The sequence below is a fragment of the Pogoniulus pusillus genome, chromosome 17 (genome assembly GCF_015220805.1).
Source record: "Pogoniulus pusillus isolate bPogPus1 chromosome 17, bPogPus1.pri, whole genome shotgun sequence".
Classification (NCBI taxonomy): domain Eukaryota; kingdom Metazoa; phylum Chordata; class Aves; order Piciformes; family Lybiidae; genus Pogoniulus; species Pogoniulus pusillus.
In genome coordinates, this window is record NC_087280.1 from 14,042,629 (window position 1) to 14,061,042 (window position 18,414).

General features: G+C 47.8%; 1 protein-coding gene and 2 long non-coding RNA genes across 4 annotated transcripts in view; 2 read left to right on the forward strand and 1 right to left on the reverse strand.

Moving 5' to 3' along the window:
- Positions 1-8,265, reverse strand: part of CTDSPL2 (CTD small phosphatase like 2) — a 48,396-nt gene extending 40,131 nt beyond the window's left edge. The window contains exon 1 of one of the 2 annotated variants that reach the window (XM_064157778.1): positions 8,079-8,265. Coding sequence is in view for 1 of the 2 variants with exons in the window: in XM_064157777.1 (XP_064013847.1) it covers positions 1,706-1,754 (49 nt within the window). In the remaining variant the exon portion in view is untranslated. Of the gene's footprint in view, positions 1-1,705; positions 1,827-8,078 lie in introns of those variants that run through there. The other variant, XM_064157777.1, reaches the window with a different exon arrangement.
- On the forward strand, positions 1,983-4,201 carry LOC135182711 (uncharacterized). Its single transcript, XR_010305279.1, has 3 exons — positions 1,983-2,238; positions 3,284-3,340; positions 3,522-4,201. It is a non-coding gene; the product is annotated as an uncharacterized LOC135182711 (long non-coding RNA).
- Positions 8,266-8,359: 94 nt separating the features above from the next.
- Positions 8,360-13,315, forward strand: LOC135183034 (uncharacterized). Its single transcript, XR_010305391.1, has 2 exons — positions 8,360-8,704; positions 9,275-13,315. It is a non-coding gene; the product is annotated as an uncharacterized LOC135183034 (long non-coding RNA).
- Positions 13,316-18,414: the final 5,099 nt, after the last annotated feature.

The window sequence follows — 18,414 nt, forward strand, 5'->3', positions numbered from 1 at the left end:
TAAACTCTCTTTGAGGATAAGCAAAGCCTACTCAGACTGGTTTGGAGAACCATTCAGAAGCAGATGAGGAGTGTCCATCCAGCCCGAGGGAAAAGAGCAAAGCTGAGCTATGGAGTTCAAGTACCAGGTAGGAGAGCATCACTCAGACTCAGAAAACTCTGCTGAAATTTTATGTGATTTGCTTTGCTCTGATGGTTGACTAAAGGCTCTTAACCCTCATTTACAACCTTTTCACATCGCATTTGTTCCTCCTTTCAGCTGCCCTGAGCTGCTCCCTTCTTTCACAAGCAGCTTAACACCAACTTTAAGACTGGCACAGGCACCCTCTGCCCTCTCCTAAGGCAAGAGGTTGCTTAACATAAATCTGCAGCAGTGTTTTAATGTGAGCTTTTGAAACACACCTTCTCATGGCTCACTCTCACAACAGCCTCAGAGCACACCAACTGATCCAAACTACACTGGGAGATACATTTCAACCACCCAAGGACACTGGTGAGACACAGTTCAAACCTCCAGAACTGCCAACAACATGGACATCAAGTCCCAAACAGCAACAGGCTCATTCTACAGGTCTGCTCCAGACTATCTGACAGCACAGACAATACTGTGAGGGAGCTGCTCTGACAGAAGAGGCTTTACCACTGGGTTTATAGTTGAGTTAAAAAATTAAATGAAACAACAAAAAAACCCACTCAAGCCAACCCTTTACCCCAGTAAGCCTGACATAACACCACCTTTCTGCAAACACAGACACAGCACCTCTAGAATCCCCGGCAAACAGCACAGGAACAGCTACGCAAACTCCTCTCATCTTGCAGCACCTTAACCAAGAGGGAAAACAAAAAACAGAAGAGCAAAGAGCAATCTTCTTGAAATACCTTTTCAGTCCTGAATGCAAGAGCTACTGATGACAAATGTTTATTTGCTAATCTTAAACTGTTTTCTGCTTTAGAGCCCTGTTGTGTTGACTCAGGGCATTCTGGTATTAACCATTCATCTCGGAAGCTGAACATTATCAAACATTTCCCAGCTATATAATAAACAAAACAAACAAACTCAAAAGAGAGCATTATCTTCAAATAAGAATTATCCTCTCTTCTATCAACAGAGAATTATCTTCAAGTAAGCTCAACAGGGTAATTAAGCACAATAATTAAGGCTGACACCTCTCCACCTCCAACTGCATCTATATAGTTTTGCCAACGGAGCTCTCAAAGACTTTTTTTTCTCTCTCAGCTGCCAGTCCCTGAGCCACACAAACCCAAGGAACTCTAAATGCACTAATTACAGCTCTTAAAGAATATCACTTTAGCTTCATTGAAGTATTAAAAAAAAATATAGGTTTGGAAGAAGCTTTTGAAGAACAGGAATGAAAAGTATCAAGATTTCACTATCTTTGTTTGCTGCTCTAACATCCAGCAGTTCTGCCTTGATAAGCAAAATAAATGAGCTTTCCCAAGCCTGTTTAAATTGATTTAATTACAACTGCTTGGTCCTGACAAGAGTTAAGGTGTCAATATACCCAGAGAGGTAATTCAATCAAATATATTTAAATCTAGTCTACACAAAGCCCTTAAGTACTTTTGATGTTCGTGCAGATATTTCTGCTGTCTACAGATTTCCTCCTTTATTTCTTCGATACTCCTTCTCCTCACTCCCCAGAAAACAACCCAACCCCCCCAAACCTTAAAACTTCAGTTCTTACCCTGCTTTTTATTTCTCCTGTTAAGTTCAGAAACAAAAATGTTGCCCATTATCCAGTTTGTCTTATTCTCTTGCTTTCTTTCTCAGCTCCTGACAAAGGTTCCTCTTCAATCTGACTCAAGGCTGTGGCACATTTCAGCCACCTTTTAAAAGGAAAATGAGCTCAGCCCTAAACTATAGGATTTTTCTTCTCCCAGGTGATGGGTTTGAAGCAGATGAGCAGGCATCACCCATCAGCCCAAAGGCAGGATGTGACTGATATAAAAGGAGACCTAGTGCACCTAAATGAGCTCCCCCAGGACAGGAAGATGAGAGAAGTTCCTGGGAAAGGGAAGCGACTGGGGTGGTGCTATCACATATAAAAAGGGTAGATATTGGAAATGAAACCAGGATAAATGGAACTCCAGAACCTGCTACCTTAGTCTTCTCCTTCCTGAAACAAGGAATGCCTCAAAAAGCCCAGCTTCTAGATGGAAACTTACAGGAGATTGAGCCTACAGGAAACTACATGGATGAAGCAAAACCTCACCACAGGTAAGAAATGAATATACCTGTAGGAGACTCTGCTCCAGTGTCTCAGCCCCTCTACAGGAAGCAGAAAACACGAAGCACCCCTGAAGGCCTATAGAGAAAGGACATCTGTGCTAGACTGTGTCTAATGCAGAAGCTCTACCAGTAAGAAATGTGAAAGTAACAGGGAAAATGCTGCTTTTCCCCAGCCAAAGCCAGCTAGGGCAACAAACCTCTCAGTAAAGTGCAAACATAACTGGTGCTGGCCAAAGGAAGCCCTTTGTGTGCGGGTTTTACCGCTAACCAGGCTGGTGCTGCTGTGCCAATGAGGTCCTTGTGGTATAGTCTAATCCTTAGATTGAATTACCTGCCTTCCTCTAATTAGCACCTCCTAAAATACAGGGTGAACCAAAGCAATCACGTTTGGGAATGGCCTGAAGTAATCTAAGTTCGGGTTTAGATTGAACTAGTGCAGCTAAAGCACTGCTTGGAACTACTGCTCTGATTTGATCCAAGTTCTTCTTAATTTACTCACTCAAATTAGCTATTCCTAAACGCAGCTCAAATAAGGACAAGCTCCTTTTCCTCCAGGTGAGGCTTCAAGGATGTTAACATGCCCTCCAGGATCACCTTCCCAGCCTGACTCTGCTAGTAATGATGCTCCTGCTGGGTTGCCACTGTGTGTGTTTGTTTATATATATATGAAATAGGATCATTTATTTATAGGTAAATTCCAATCCAATTGTTTTAGATTCTTTTCCCTCCCCCCTCCTACTCACACTTGGCACATCAGCAAAGAATAGCAGGGTACAGCTTTTAGCATTGTGCTACCTGAAGTATTATTTTCCAGCTGCTGTAGAGCTAACAACTCCTCTTAGTTAAACTTCTTTTCATGATGCTGTACTTAAAGTTACAGTGCTGCAAGAAGTATCAGGAATTCAAACCTAAAAGTGCTTCACGCCTTCTAACTAGACTCCTTCCCCGGTAAACAGCAATGAACCCCTGTGTTCAGACAGGGATTAGGATTCTTAAGGATCACTTCAGCTTGCATCACTTCTTTTCCACGCAGATCCAGCACCCACATCACTTAGTGGGCAGAAGATCCTCATCAGATCTAATGCAGCAGGTACCTGGCTTTGGGGTTATGTTTGACCAGATGCACAGAAATCTGATTGATGGGGTTGGGCTCACAAAACTTTCCCCACAAAGACCTGTGTTTTTAATGCCACAATACAGCAGAGAGTAATGTGCCTGCTGAGTTAATTCTCTCCACCAGCAGCCACAGATTTCCTTCCCCTTGTCCACAGGTCTTGATGTTGCCATAAATAATGATCCACTGGCCTGGGAGACTGAGGCAACTGAGGACCTCTGACAGATGACACATTTGAGAGTGCTGGCAAAGGGGGAAATGCACTTCAGGCTGACCCTCAACTCGTTTTCTCATACTACACTGTCCTGACAAGTGTTTTCCTTGGATCATAAGGCATGGTGAGAGAACTTCTTGTTTTCCATAGTTAAGAGAACATTAATCAAAGTATTTGCTGAAACTGATCTGATTGGAAGTCATTAAGGAAAAAAAATGATGCTCCCAACTGGGAAGCTATTGCCCAACCTTTGAACTGGACTGCTTCATTTGGGGATGATTCCACACTTCATTTTCTGAGTGCTGTTGAAAATGTCTTTGGTTGTGAGTGCAGAATATTTGTTGTGCTAAAATCCTAACTAATGACCATTTAGGCAGCTCCACTGGTACCCAACGTGTTCTTCTGGCTCTCAGGTGTTTTGGTGTACGCTAAGTTCTCCACACAATCAGAAAAGCATCCCTCACTGCCACCAGTGCTGCACTTCAATCAGTGGTTAGAGCACTCCTCAGGCCCTGACACCTGAGACAAGCCTAGATAGAGCTTACTGGTCCCTTAGTGATTTAACACCTGCCTCCTAGAAAGTGGAACCCATTCTGTATCTGACTAATCAGCTATGCTTTTCTGGAGCATATTTGGCTTTTGTGGAGACTTCAATGGCTGCATAAACATCAAATGAACTCTTCATACGCAATGAGGGGTGCGTGTCAGTAAGGTGGGGCCAGACTCTTATCAGTGGTTTGCAGTGACAGAACAAGAGCTAATAGGCATAAACTTCAACATAAGAAGTTCCAGCTAAACATGAGAAGGAACTTCTTTACTTTGAGGGAGGCAGAGCACTGGAACAGGATGCCCAGAGAGATGGTAGAGTCTCCTCTTAGAAACTTTCAAGGCACAGCTGGATGTGTTCCTGGTGTAATCTGCTATAGGATAACCTGCTCTGGCAGAGGGGTTGGACTCAATCTGCAGAGGTCCATTCCAGCCCCTACCATTCTGTGATTCACTAATAGGAGAAAAACAACTTTCCATTTACAATTTAGTGGCCATACTTCAATAAGTTAAGCTTCAGCAAACAGAAGAATTCCATTCAGGCACAGCCTTTCACATCACACAGCACCATCACATCTGATCTACCTGCAGCAATGAATCAGGCACTTGTCTGAGAGAAGTGCTCCTGAGGAGGTACAGAGTAAGGATGCAGACAAAGGCCACTGTGGGGGGACACAACAGGCTTTGCATCTGGGATAATCTTAATAGAGCTGTGCTAACACTATCAAAGTCCATGATATAAAGGAACTGGCTACTTGAGTGAGGCCAGGCTGAAAACACATGGATGATGAAGAACTTGTCCAGGGTGTGAACAGGGAAAAGCTGCAAAGCCCTAAACTGGAGAAGACGACTGGAGAGTTACATAGCAACACTGTCTTCAGCTGTGAGCTTGAAATGATAACGAGGATGTTCTGGAACTTCCAGTTACTCCTTCATAGAACCACTGAATCGTTTGGGTTGGGAAGGGACCTTAGAGATCATTTAGTTCCAACCCTTCACCTGTGGACAGGGACATTTCTCACTACAGCATGTTGCTCAAGGCCTCATCCAATACAGCTTTGAACACTGGCAGGCTTGGAGCTTCCAAAAATTCTCTGGCCAACCTGTTCCAGTGTTTCACCACCTTCATGGAGAAGCATTTCTCCTTAATGTCTCATCTAAAAACATCTTCTTCCAGCCACTCCATGCCTTTGTAACAAGTCTATGTCCAGTTGTTCTGTAGGCCCATTCAAATACTGGGAGCCTGCTCTAAGGTCTTGGAGCCTTCCCTTCTCCAGGCTGAACAACTCCAACTCTCTCAGCCTGTCCTCACAGAAGAGATACTCCAGCTCTCAGATCATCTTGATGGCCCTCTTCTGGATCTGCTCTAACAGTCTTATTTCCTTCAAAAAGGCAAGAAGTCTCAAACTTCTGCCAGAGACACATACATCTACAGATGCACATTAATTTCATGCTTCTGCCAAATTCCATCCCCATGTGACATATCCTGCTCTTACAGGCTCAGAGAAGGGCTAGGGCTGGAAGAGAACTCAGGAGGTCATCTTGCCCAACCCCTTCCTCCAGGTTTTATGGCAAGCTCTTGACAAAATAGTTTGAGTTTGATGTTCAATAGTGGGTCTTGCAAAAATGTGCCAGTACTCCAATTTATTATTCCACTTATAGCTATGGAAAAGTTTCTTTCACAGCAATGAAATCTTTGCATAGAGAACTGTTCAGGAAAGAAAATATGATTCTCAAAGTCCTCTGCAGACACTGCTTTTGGTGGTTATCAGCTTCAGCAGCATTACAGGTGATCAAAGGAACCAAAAGCCAGTACAGTGTGGAAACATTATGTGAGATGAAGGGCAAGTTTCCTTTTGAATTTGATAGACTCTTTGTTTTTAAACTGTTTCATGGTGCTCAGCCTGCAACAGTGTCACCTTGGTGTGCTGGGCAATCACCACGGTGGAAGGAAGTCACCAACTTGGTGGAAACCAAGATGAAAAACTACCTTTGAATCCTGAAAACATGCACACTTCCAGCATGTGGAATGTTTACAACCTCAAGAAAACCAGCTAACTGCACCACTAAATCTCTGCTTGACATGACAATTCTTTGCTTTCATGAAATGACTTTCTCAGATGAAACAGGAATGGCAGCTTCAGTGCATACTCCACTGACTGGAATGGGATCAAGTCTTAACTAAGTTCCACACAATGTTTTCAGGGGAAAAGTGTTTTATGGAATTTAAGTCTGGATTTGGCTTGCATCCTAGAACATACATCTTGTTATGAAAACTGCTGCAACACTTCTAAGTGGGCAAGCCACAAGTGTCCTTGGAGCTATCCAGTCAACTGGAAATCACACAGGCAAAACCTCCTAAAGAAGAAAAGCTTGAAATTGGAAGGGGCAAGGTGAGGGAGGGGCAAATAATCTTGGAATCATCTCTGTTATACAGAACTGTTTGCTTGTGCCTACAGCATGAAGCAGTTATAACTTGTTTGTTACTATTGTCACACATCCAATATGTTACTCTAGCTCAATCATAATCTCTTCCTGCCTCAGTTCATCTGTGTGTAAACCTGGTTCACTAAGTCTTACCTTAATGTGTCATGGGGCTTAATTAATAACATTTAGGTCTTTTAAGCCCTCTACAAACATTAACTACTTCTCGTAACAAGTCTCTGAGGTATTATTATCTCCATTTTACTGATGGGGAAATGGCAAAAGAGGTTGCCACTTGCCCAAGGCAACAGAGTAATAGCTGTTGTTAGAGATCCTCTTCATGGACTACTGGATTGTAACAGTGGAAACTGATCAAGAAAGGCCAAGTCCATAATTACAACCTTCAAATTACTTGCAAAAGCACACAATAAGCAAATGGAAGACTATGAAAAAAACTCCTACCAGAAACAATGGGCTTAGGATCAGAACAAGTGCTACAGTCATCATCGCAGAGGGAAATATCCCAGGAGGATCTAGGCTGGAGCTCACCAAAAAAGAGTCACAAAGAAAGAGCAGGACCTGTCCCTTCATGTGCTCCTGAGCACCATGAAACCGAGCAACAGGCTTGAGCTGCACCCGTTAGAGCACAGAAGCAACAGATAAGCAACGTGGGATGCAACACGCTGCTGCTCACGCCGCGTCCCCTGCACTGACAGGGGATGCCAATGCCGGGGTGAGATGGCCGTGGTCCTGCACGGCGCATCCCGGCCGCCTGCCCCCCGCTCCTGCCCTCCCAAGTGACAGCAAAGTTGGTGTCGTTTCCATCTGCCTAGCCGCTGCCACCTTCCGCGCCAACCCTTCACCGCCAGGGATCCCCGCCCGGGCACCATCTAGCATCCTCTGGGGAAGCAGCGGGGCGCCAGCTGCCCACTGTGCCCCCTGCCCGGAGCTAGAGACAGGCAGGTCTAGCACTACTGCCCCGGCGCCAGGAACAACCAGCAACAGGCGCCTGCTGCGCGCCCGCCCCGCGGGAGCCACGCCGGGCATGGCCCGCCCGTGTGCGGCAGGGGCTGGGATGCCGCCCGCACAGCTACGCCCCCTGAGCCGGCCCGGGACGCGCTCCCCCCACGGTGCCCACCGCCGCCCGGGGCGCGGGACGGGGCGGGCGGCGGCGGAGCCTTCCCGCAGGCCTCGGCCTAGAGGGGCAGGCGTGGGGTGCCGGCGCGGGGGTGACAGCCGCGACGCAGCTCCGCCGGGGGCAGGGGGCTGGCCCGGGAGGGTTGCGTCCCCGCTCCGGCGTGACTGGGGCTGGCTGGCCTCCGCGGCCGGCCAGGGGAGGGGACAGGGTGTCTCGGTACGCAGCGGGGCGCGGAGCCTCGGCGGGCGGGCGGGAACGCGGGGCGCAGGGGCCCGCGGCGGGGCAGGCCCTGAGGGGAGGCTCCCGCCGGTCACTCCGGAGCGGCCACCCTTTCCCTTCCCACCTGATCCCGGGCTGGGACCCCGCGCTGGCTGAGCCGCCGCGTCACTTACCTGTGGGTGCAGGGTACTGGGGAGGCGGGCCCTTGGTGCTCGGGTCCCCAGCGGCCGGGCCAGGCCGAGCCGGGCCGGGCGGGAGCCGCTGTGTTTACACCGCCGCCAGGGCTCCGCGCTCCGCAGCCGCTCAGCAGCCAGTCGCCATTTCCCGCCTACCGACCTGCTACACCGCACGGAGGGACCCGGATGGGGAGAGGGGCCGCCGCGCAGGCGCGGCCCGGCCGGGGGAGGGGGGCCTGGGGCCGGCGGGCGCCGGGGCAGGCCGGGAAGGAGGGGAGCCGCGGCCTGGCGCGGGGAGCGGCGTCCTGAGGCGGGCGGGGAGCGGAGGGCCGCGACCAGCGCAGGTGCGGGCAGAGGGCCCAGCCGCCTCTTCCTCGGGCCGCGCAGAGCCGCCGCCGAGGGCGGGAGGCTGCGCCTCGGGCGCCGGGGCCGAGGGTAGCTGCGCGGAGGAGGAGGCAGCGGCCGCCTCGTTCCCTGGCGCCGAGCCGAGCGCAGCCGAGCGCCGGCCGCCGCGCCCTGAGGTGAGGCGAGGCAAGAGGCGACCAGCGAGGGGAAAGGGGCGTGAGTCCTGCGTGCCCACCGAGACCCAGGCTGCGGCGAGGAGGGGGCCGCCGTACTCGGAGGTGAGAGAAGGGAGACCTCTCGTTGGCGGAGCGGCTGCAGTAGCTCTCGCTCCCGGGCTGAGCCGCGCCGGCTTTGCCAGCCGGGGAGCTGCGGGAGTGGCCGGCGGCAAGTGGCGGCGCTGGGAGGGAGCGGCGGCCCCGGGCTGGCTCAGCTCTGGTGCCCGCCGCGGCTGCGAGGACAATATCGCCGCGGTCGCGGGCGGGAATAGGGCTTCTCTACGCTTCCCGGGTGGGGAGCGGCGCGGAGAGTTCGCTGCGGGCGCTACGCGGCCACCGCTGCAGCCGGAGGGGCCGGCGTTCTGCTGCTCCAGTGGCCTCGCTTCCCCTCCGGCAGCCTGAGCACGGGCCCCACGGGTTAGTCAGGCCCTTCCCGGGAGGCTACTGGTTCCTGCCCGCAGGGTGAACGCTGCGGCGGGGCTCCGGATGCTGCCGTCCCGACGAGGTTTGGGCTGCTCTACTCGCGGATCGTTGCTCTCTGAGGCAGAGAGCAGTGGTGGGCTGCGGTCTGAACTGTTGCGCTAAGAGCTTGCCAAGTCTGGTTCCACTTTCTCTTTTTGTTTTCATTTTTAGGCAGCGACTTTGGGTGTGAAGTGTTGAAGAGCTGCTTGCTGGAGGATTTGAATGGCTGAAGGAAGTAGCTTGGCCATATCATGCCATATAAAGCATACGAGGATGTTGTGAGGTTAGAGTTGTAATTTGCATCCATCTGAACTCGTGTATCTTAATTTTTCTTTCTGCTAGTGATCACTTTTATCCACTGAGCTTTTTCAGCAGACACCTTCAGCTTTCAGGGTAGCATCTTAGGACACGAAGAGAACTTCTCAAGGTATCGCTCAAAATGGAAAGCTTGCACAAAAGTAGCTTGTCCCCACGTTCTCTAGCAGGAGGCAGAACCCCCTAAGGCATTGTGTTCTCTTTTCCTAGGACCTGTTGACTCCCTCCTTAGCTTTTAAACCTGGATCATATTATAAAATTCCCAGCTCTTCAGTCACTTAAAATATTTATTGGCTTGTTAAAGTGAACCACATCTGCTGCTGCGAAGCCAAAATTTGTTTCAAAATTCTATCACGGGGCTGAGGTATTATTTAGCAGAAGTCATTATAAAACTAATTTTACCCGTTTCTCAAGAAAAGTAATAAAAAGGCAAGGGAAGCAATGTAGTCTCCAGTCAGCCTCAATTTTTTTTTCAGAGCATTCAAGTGTCTCTAAACACACTCATTAAGCGTAGCACTGGCATGGGTTTTGTATGTTTAGCTGTGAAAAAGGGTAGCTTGGACATGTTAAAACTTAATGGAGATCATTTGCAGTCCATTAAGAGGAACTAGTATGGCAAGATAACTTGGCGATGTCTCATAGCACAAGCCCAAAAGGACATTCACAGATCCTTTGGAAGTGGGAGTTTTGAAAAATGGTAGGTGGAAATCCTTTCTAAATGGTGTAATTAGAGTGGAACTGGCTGCCAGAGGAAATCAGTCGGCAGGGCTCAAAGCAAGCAGATATTTGTGTGAACACCAAGAGGTGCATTTATAGGGAAAGCCAAAAGAACAGTAAAGGAGAGGGATTAAAGCATGAGACTCAGGCTTCAGACTCATCTTTATGGGAAGCAGAACTGCACTTGTCTGTGTCAGAACATTTAAGTGTGTTTTCTACCCAGTGCTCTCCTTCAGCTACCTGGTTCTGAGCCCTGTTAGGGAGAGGGTGCTGGGCCAGCAGGAGTGGGAGCATGAAAAATCTTCCTGCTAATTGACGTTGCTGTGAAGGCAAAGTTCATCTGCTGTAACCTATCCCCCTATTCTAATGCAGCCCATGAAAAGAACTTTAGCTTTGCCTGTAAGATGTAAAACGTGAATAATGCTGGCTGTGGTTCTCCACAAGTGAGAGGCAAGGTCAAGGCTCCTGCACTGCCGGCAACAGCTTTTCCCCTGACAGTGGAATGTCTACTTTCTAGGTGTAGTTTTCCTTCACAGAGAAACTGAAGGAAACAAAATGTCTAGTTGTCAGAATGTTGGTCGTTCCTGAAATGATGTGCTCTGGTTGTTGGCTTGAAGGGCATTTTTCATTGTTCATCATCCCCTTCAACCTTTTTTTTTTTGGTTTGTTTTGTTGCCTAAGTCTCGCTGGTCCATTAGCTTTGTGTTTCCATGCTCATTAACAAGGAACTTTGGAGTGATATCCCCGTTTGTATAGAGGTTAAGTATTGGTAAATCCACCAGTTTCTCTTGGTAACTTCCAGATGCCTGCAGTTTGGGGTTGCATTTGGTTCAGGTTTTGAGTTTAACCTCTGAGCTGTTGCATCTGGCACTTAGCAGATGCTGGAGTTCTTCCCACACATAGGGATCAGGTCATCCCTCACAATTCTGTTTCATAAGAATCACAGCTACAATCCTAAATGTTGCCTTGTGAGCTTTATATTTCAGGAGAAAAGGTTTCATTCCTTGGGTAATTTTGGGAGATAGGGGGTCGTCTTCCTCTAAGTATTTCAGCATCTTTCTTGCAGGTACCAGGTGGTACTTTGAGCACAGCTACTCAGTCCAGTTTATTTTGCCAACGTGATGACAGCTGTGACCTGACTGAGAGATAGTTGCTGTATAAACTGAGGTTGTGTTTTTTATATTAACTTGTTTCCAGTATTTCTTCTTTCTTTTGCTTATTTGAAGGGAATAAATGTTGTTTAATAGGTAAACAGAACCCTGCATTTGACTTGGATGAGAAGCAGCTCCCAGGCTGTGCTTGCCGCTCTATGCCTAGATGTCTGTGCTCCAATCTGTCTGTCCAGGAACAGCTACAGACTCGCTGTTCTCACTGCTGACACTTCAGCTGACAGCAATCAGAACTCAGATGGTCCTGAACCCTCCTCAGAAACAAAGCAAGCACAGATTTCAGTCAAGTGCTGAGTATGTTTGATCTAGCACAGCGTAGCAGTGGAGGCTGTTGTGAAACAAGGGGAGAAATGCAAAGCGAGGGTAGAAATACATCCCCACAGGTGGCCAGGTCCTGCTTTAGGGAGTTACAATCTGGAGTGTCCATGATGGTAGCCTCGTTGTGGCTATAGAAGGAGAGTTTGACCTAGGTTGAGGAATTCAAAGTATTGTGGTCTCTATATTGGCATGAAGTTCTTGCATTAAATATAATTACTCTGCTGCTGGCTGGCTTGAAACCCTCCCTGCGTTCTCACGTAAGCTATATATGCCCCAAATTATTTTTGGTTGGTTTAGGTTTTTCTTCCTGTGTTACTTAAACCACTAGAGAAATATGGGCTCCTTAGTCCTGGGGACATCTGGAAAGCTCTAGTGCAGAGCATTCATTTAAAGCATCTAGTCTCACTCTTTTCTAGTCTATTGCAGCAAGATTTTTGGTTCTGCTAAGTATTCAGGTCTTTCCCCTCAAAGAAGGCTCTCAGGTTACATCAAGTTTAGCTTACAAGTTTTACACACTTGGGCCCCAGGTTGCTCAAAGATCCATGTAGATCCTGGAATGAGTAATGAGCTGACAGATATATGGCATGCCAGAATTCTCCATGTTAGGGACAAAGTGGAAAGCTGATGGATACAGAATGTCTTCAGAGGCTGGTGTTGAGCACAGACACATTCTGCTGAGAGCTCAGGGCCTTAAAAACCTTCCTTCAAATAAAATGGCATTTTTTGGATCCAGCTTTTCCCTAATATGCAAATAAGATCGTAGTATTAAATATATTTACATAGATGAAACCCTTTTGTATGCTCTGTAATGTAGTTGCAATGCCTTGGGAACATGTAAGAACATTTTGACAGCCATTAAGAGGTTGATTTACTGTTTGGAGCATTAATAACACACACCAGGCTTGAAGCAAGCTTAATAATGGACTTTTTGGACTAATATTTTACTGTTGCTACCTGAAAACCAATTTTAGGGTAGTAATGTCATGAGTTCAAATAAAATTTGGGTTTGTGGCATCTGCAAATTGGAGAAATTACTTTTTTTTTCATGCCCTGTTGGGGTAGGTGCATGTAAATTCTTTAGCTGCTGTTAAAATACCTGGGGAAGAGTGAACTTGTGTAGCAGAGAGTTGTCCAAGTATCACCAGAACACACCACACGTTTCTTCAGGCAAGTCTCACCACAATTTGAGGTGAGCTGGGATTGGTTTGTGTGCAGAAAAGTGCCTCCTAAGGAGTGGATATACCATAAAGGGACAGATAAAGACCTGGCTCCTCTTCCTCTGGGTGTTAGTTTGGCCTGTGGCAGGTGACACTGAAGTCGGGGGGAGACTTAATGTAGGATTTGATCACTGAGCTTTCAAAGCTGGTTTATGCAGAGGGTCTGGACTGAGGCAGAAGTATGATGTTATCTAGTCCACCTTAGGTGTTTTGCAGGCAGATCAAGCTTGGTGATTCACCAAGAACATTGAATTTCACTTGGTTGCAGGAGACTTGCTGTGCTCTATGACCTTTGGCTTCTGCACTGTTGTGATTTTGTCTATCTGAAAATGGAAAATGATTTAATAAAGCACAGACTCCATTAACTATCTAGTGCCTGTTCCATCTTCTCACTTCAGTCATTCAAGGATTTTAAGCAGAGTGCTCTTGGTGGCTAAGTGTTCCAATAAATGAACTTGTTTTTAACATGCTTCAAACAGAGCTGGAGTGGTTTTTTTTTTAACCTTTTAATGAGATACTTCCCACCAGTTTGTTTGCTTTTCCTGGTGTTCAGAGTGAACCAGATTCACCCATGAGGCTTGGCTCTTGTGGAATCCATGTTACTTTTAACCAAAAACCCCAGAATTGGGCAGTTGGGTCTGACTAGAATGAGTCTGTGTGCTGTAGGTGCTGGTGTTTCTCAGCCTTGCTGAAATCATCCTTCAGTCTTAGCAGCAAAGTTCAAGTTTTTGCTCGTCCTTTTCCTTCTCCCTAAAAGGTGCCTGGAATTTATGTCAGCATGGCTCTGCTGATCCCATCAAGCAGAAGAAAACACTCCCCTGACTTCACACTTCCTAGGTTTGAGCACTGAATCAAATCATCTCCGGAGAAAATTTATTCTCCACTCAATCCCTTTAATGGGGGTAAGGAGGAAGGAATATTGAAGCAAGGAGGGGAGGGAAGGAAGGGAGGAAAATAGAGTAGCTGAGAGAACATGAAATGGTATTCGGTTGGGTTTTTCCTCCCCTTTGTAACAAGCTACATTTTTACCAGCTTCAAATTCCACACGTGTGTCTGAGGTTGAAGGGAGCACTCACATTTTAAACTCTTAACAAAGATTTCTCCTCTGATTTTTAACAACCTAATTGATTTGAGCTGCCTGTAATGGAGCAGTTGCATAAACTTTGAAAGTTCATTTCCCATTTGTATGTTAATGGTTCTTCAAGTCGGGTTTCTTTTCAGGGCTGGGCATCAAAACAAAGCTCTGCAATCACTGGGTGCTCAGAAATGACTTGGAAGATCTCTTTTTGCAGTTTCACCTTGGGCAAAAGATTTTTGGCATCAGAACATTGATTTGCATGGACTGTGAATGCTGTTAAGATACCTCTTGGAGCTGAGGCTTTCAGAGTTGGTTATGCAAAGGGTGCAGATGGTTTGTTCTCCTCCTAGGTTCATAGAATGGTTTGGGATAGAAGGGATCTTAAAGATCATCTAGTTCCAACCCTGCTGCCATGGGCAGGGGACCCCTGCCATTAGACCAGGTTGCTCAAGGCCTCATCCACCTGGAACTTGGCATTTGACATCTTTGGGAAATGGGATCATTGCAAGAGTTTTCCTCCTGGCTGATAACCAGAGCTATCAGCTCTGGATGTTTGAGGGATTCAGCATTCCCCTAAACTTCCCTATTCAGCTGATAGATGTTGATTAGTGTCTGTGCTCTGAAGCTGGGAAGTATTTAGTCCCCAGTCACAACACTGATAGAGTTCACCCTGCTCAACTGGACACAGGTAATTCACTGTTCAGAGCACGCCACCCAATGACTCTGCCACAGGCTGACTGTGCTTGAGAGGATGGCAAAGGACCTGATGGGGAGGGGTTTGGTCAGGAGCAGCAATAGCTAAAGATGAGCCAGCATGTGGCCAAGAAGGCCAGCACATCCTGGCTTGGATCAGCAGCAGTGTGGCCAGCAGGACAAGGATTGTCCCCCTGAGCTTACTCACCCCCACCCTTTTTCTCTTCACTCTCCAGTCAGTAGGAAGCTCCACTTTACAGCAAGTGTGTAACTCACCTTGGCTGGTTGCAGGTTTGGGGAGCACTAGGGTCTTCAAAAGTGTAGGGAGAAGAACAATCAGAAATCATCCTGAAAAGGGGGGGAAAAAAGAGTAACAGGAATAACTGTACTTTGCTGGTACAGGCAGAATAAAATATGCTTTTGTCAGCTGATGGTTTCCCCCCCTCCCTTTCCCCCCCTCCTTTATTTCTTTTTTTTCTTCCACTGTAAAGATCTGTATTAAAATTCAGCTAACATGGCTTCTAGGAGGACAGTGCCTGCCTGGCTGGAGTGATCACTAGAGAACTTAATCCAGTCTGAATCCTGTTTTAAATACTGGATTTTCCATGCCACCAGGGCTGAAAATCAGGCTTTGGGAGAAGCAGGTGCTCATCTTTGTTAAGGTGACCTGATGTACCTCAAAGCCTGTATGAAAATTGGATGAAAAGATGAAAAGGTTTCGTTGGTCCCATTTCTTCACCAGATTAGTGAAATGTGTGGCCATTAGGTCATGGAATCCCTGACTGGTTTGGGTGGGAAGGGACCCTTCAAACTCATCCATGCCAACCCCTCTGCAGTCAGCAGGGACATGTGCAACTAGAGCAGCTTGCTCAGAGCCCCAGATAACCTGACCTGCAATGGTTCCAGGCATGGGGCATCTCCCATTTCTCTGGGCATCCTGGGCCAGGCTCTCACCACTCTCAGGGTAAAACATTTCTTTCTTCTCTCTAGTCTGACTCTCCCTCTTTTAGTTCAAACCATCATCCCTTCTCCTCTCACAACAGACCCTGCTCAAGTCTGTCCTCAGTTTTGTGACTGGCCCCTAAAAGTCCTGGAAGGCCACCAGAAGGTCTCTCTGGAGCTTTCTCTTCTCCAGGCTGAACAACCTCAACTCGGAGCAGAAGGCTTCCTCATGGCGGGGCCTCTTACTCCAGCCCTGCTCCAACAGGTCCATGTCTCTGCTGTGCTGAGCCCTACAGAGCTGGTCCCAGCACTGCAGGTGAGGTCTCAGCAGAGGGCAGAATCCCCTCTTTTCCTTCCGCTGACCACCCTGCTGGGATCAGCCCAAGACATAGCTGGGGCTGGGCTGGGAGCACTCAGTGCTGGCTCATCTCCAGCTTTGCACTCCCCAGTACCCCTAAGACTTGCTCCTTGGGTCTGCCCTGATAAGGTGAGTTGAGTTAGTGATAACAGGAGCTTTGAAAGAGGAACTCAGCTGTGAGCTGCTTGAGCTACCGGGGTGTAGGGTTTGACAAAGCACTGGGCTGAGCCATCACGTGAAGATGCTTTGTCTGATCTCTCCTGCAGAGCAGTCCCACCAAACGTGAGAGCCAGTTTCACTTCATCGTCTAGCTGGTGCTCTCAGGGAAGCAGATGTTTCAGTAGCTCTGAAATATGTCAATGTTTTGTGTGCTGCCATTTCCATGGCAACAAGGATTGGCTCAGCAGAAACAGCCCAGGGACTGCAAAATCACAGTGTAAACCCCAAATGGAGCTGGGTTAGTCACTGGTATTTTTAGTCATCAGCACCACTTGTGGTGTGAGCAGAACCTGTCTGGAGTCTGTGAGGTGCAGGCATGAGAACTGGCAGATCAGGGATTAATATTTCAAATGGATGGTTTTAGAAGTGAGCTAAGGTTTGACAGCCCTTTAGCAGAAAAACATGGGCTTGCTGCACCTTGCTCAGCACCTGCTCCTCTCTCTGCTGGAAGGCAAGCACAGTATGATCGCTGCTTCAGTGCTCCACCTTCCTCAAGTGAGGTGGAACATCTCTTAGGTGAGAGCTGAGATCTCAGCTCCCTGGCAAACTAGGCTTTAAAATTGATGTATAAAGCAGCTCATGAAACACAGAACTGATAATTTTTGATCTTTAGGAAAGATCAAAGATAATTGATCTTTTTACAAGAAGAATGTTTTTTTACGTTGAGGTTGGTGAGACTCTGGCCCAGGTTGCCCACAGAGGTGGGAGATGCCTCATCTGTGCAACCATTCCAGGTCAGGTTGTTTGAGACTCTGGTTGCAGATCTCCTTGCTCAGTACAGCAGAGTTGGACTGGATGAGCTTTAGAAGTCCCTTCCCACCCAAGTGGTTCCATGATTCTGTACAAAAATGAAGCAAAGCCATTTTTGGGGTTGCTTTGTTTGCCTCTGGAGACATTTGTTTTAGAAATTGTCAGCTTAGAGCCACTTACCTCAGCTCAGTGTTGCTGCAGCAGCAAAAGCCAGGATGAAACTGGTGGGACCTGTAGATTCCCAGGATATTGTGCAAAGGGCAGATCTCACATGAAGTTGAGGACAAGGAGCTCCATGAATGCTTGAAAAATGAAGATTCCTTATTTGTTGTCTTGCATCTTCAGCTTAATTCTTCGGACACTGAATCGATGCCTTTGTGAATCAAATACCCAAAGTCCTCCAGAGAGATGGTTCCTGGTTCTCAGCTAGTGAAGAGCTGTTGGAAGGGAGGCAGAGAGTAGGAGAGGAGGTGCTGCTGGTCAGGGAAGACGTAGAAGGCACCACCAGATTGCGTGGCTGGGCTGTGAGGGAGGAAGCCAACATGCCCACAGGACAAGAGACTGCTGGTGTGTGAGGAGAAGGACAGTAAGGCAGAGCTGCAGGCCTGAAGGACAGGTGAAAAGGTGGCACCAGTCTGACTGACTGGCAGCAGGAGCCACGTCTGAGGGGACATGGCTCAAAACACCTCTCACAAAGCCACCTACAAACAAAAACCCCTAGAGAATGTTGCTTGAACTTACTGGCTCTTTCCTGAAGCAACCCAGGCCTGTTTTTTGTACCAAAGTGGAATTTGCCAGAATACTTCCCCTAAGAAATAAAATTCTTTCATTGTTGGCTCACTGACTAAGGAAGGGCAAAAGGTTTGGTGACCTAGATTAGCTTCTTTAAAAGGATACCTGCTTAGATCAAACTGTTCCTCCACAGGCTGTACCAAATTCATTCCCCCCAAACCACAGCAGAACAAGGCTGCAGCTCACATGTCCAGGTCACTGGTGGGTCTCCTGGTCCTTTCAGGAGGGAAGTGGCACCTTTTACCTGTTGTCACAACTTCTTTGATGCTGTAGGTTGCACCAGCATCTTGTTCTGCAAGGAGATACCAACTAAACCAGAGATGGACTTGTCTTTCAAGGACATCTGTGTCTCTTCTTCATAACTTTCTGATTCCCCTTCCTTGGGCGACTATGGAAGAAGCCATAAAACTCTTGAGTATTGATTTCCAAAACCAGAACAGACACACAAGGTGAGCATGCCAGTTGAGACCAGATGTCCACCTGAGCTGGCATCTTGCCTCAGAATGTCAATATCTGAAGGGGACCTACAGGAAGCCTGGGGAGGGACTGTTACAGAAAGGCCTGTGGTGATAGGATGGGGTCAATAGTCTGAAACTGGAGCGGGGGAGATTTAGGTTGGACAACAGGAGGAATTTCTTCACAGTGAGGGTGGTGGGATGCTGTCACAGGTGTCCTTCATCACCTCACCCAAGATGGGAAATGTCCCAAAATGGTCCTTGAGCACTAAAGCAGCATTCTGCTGC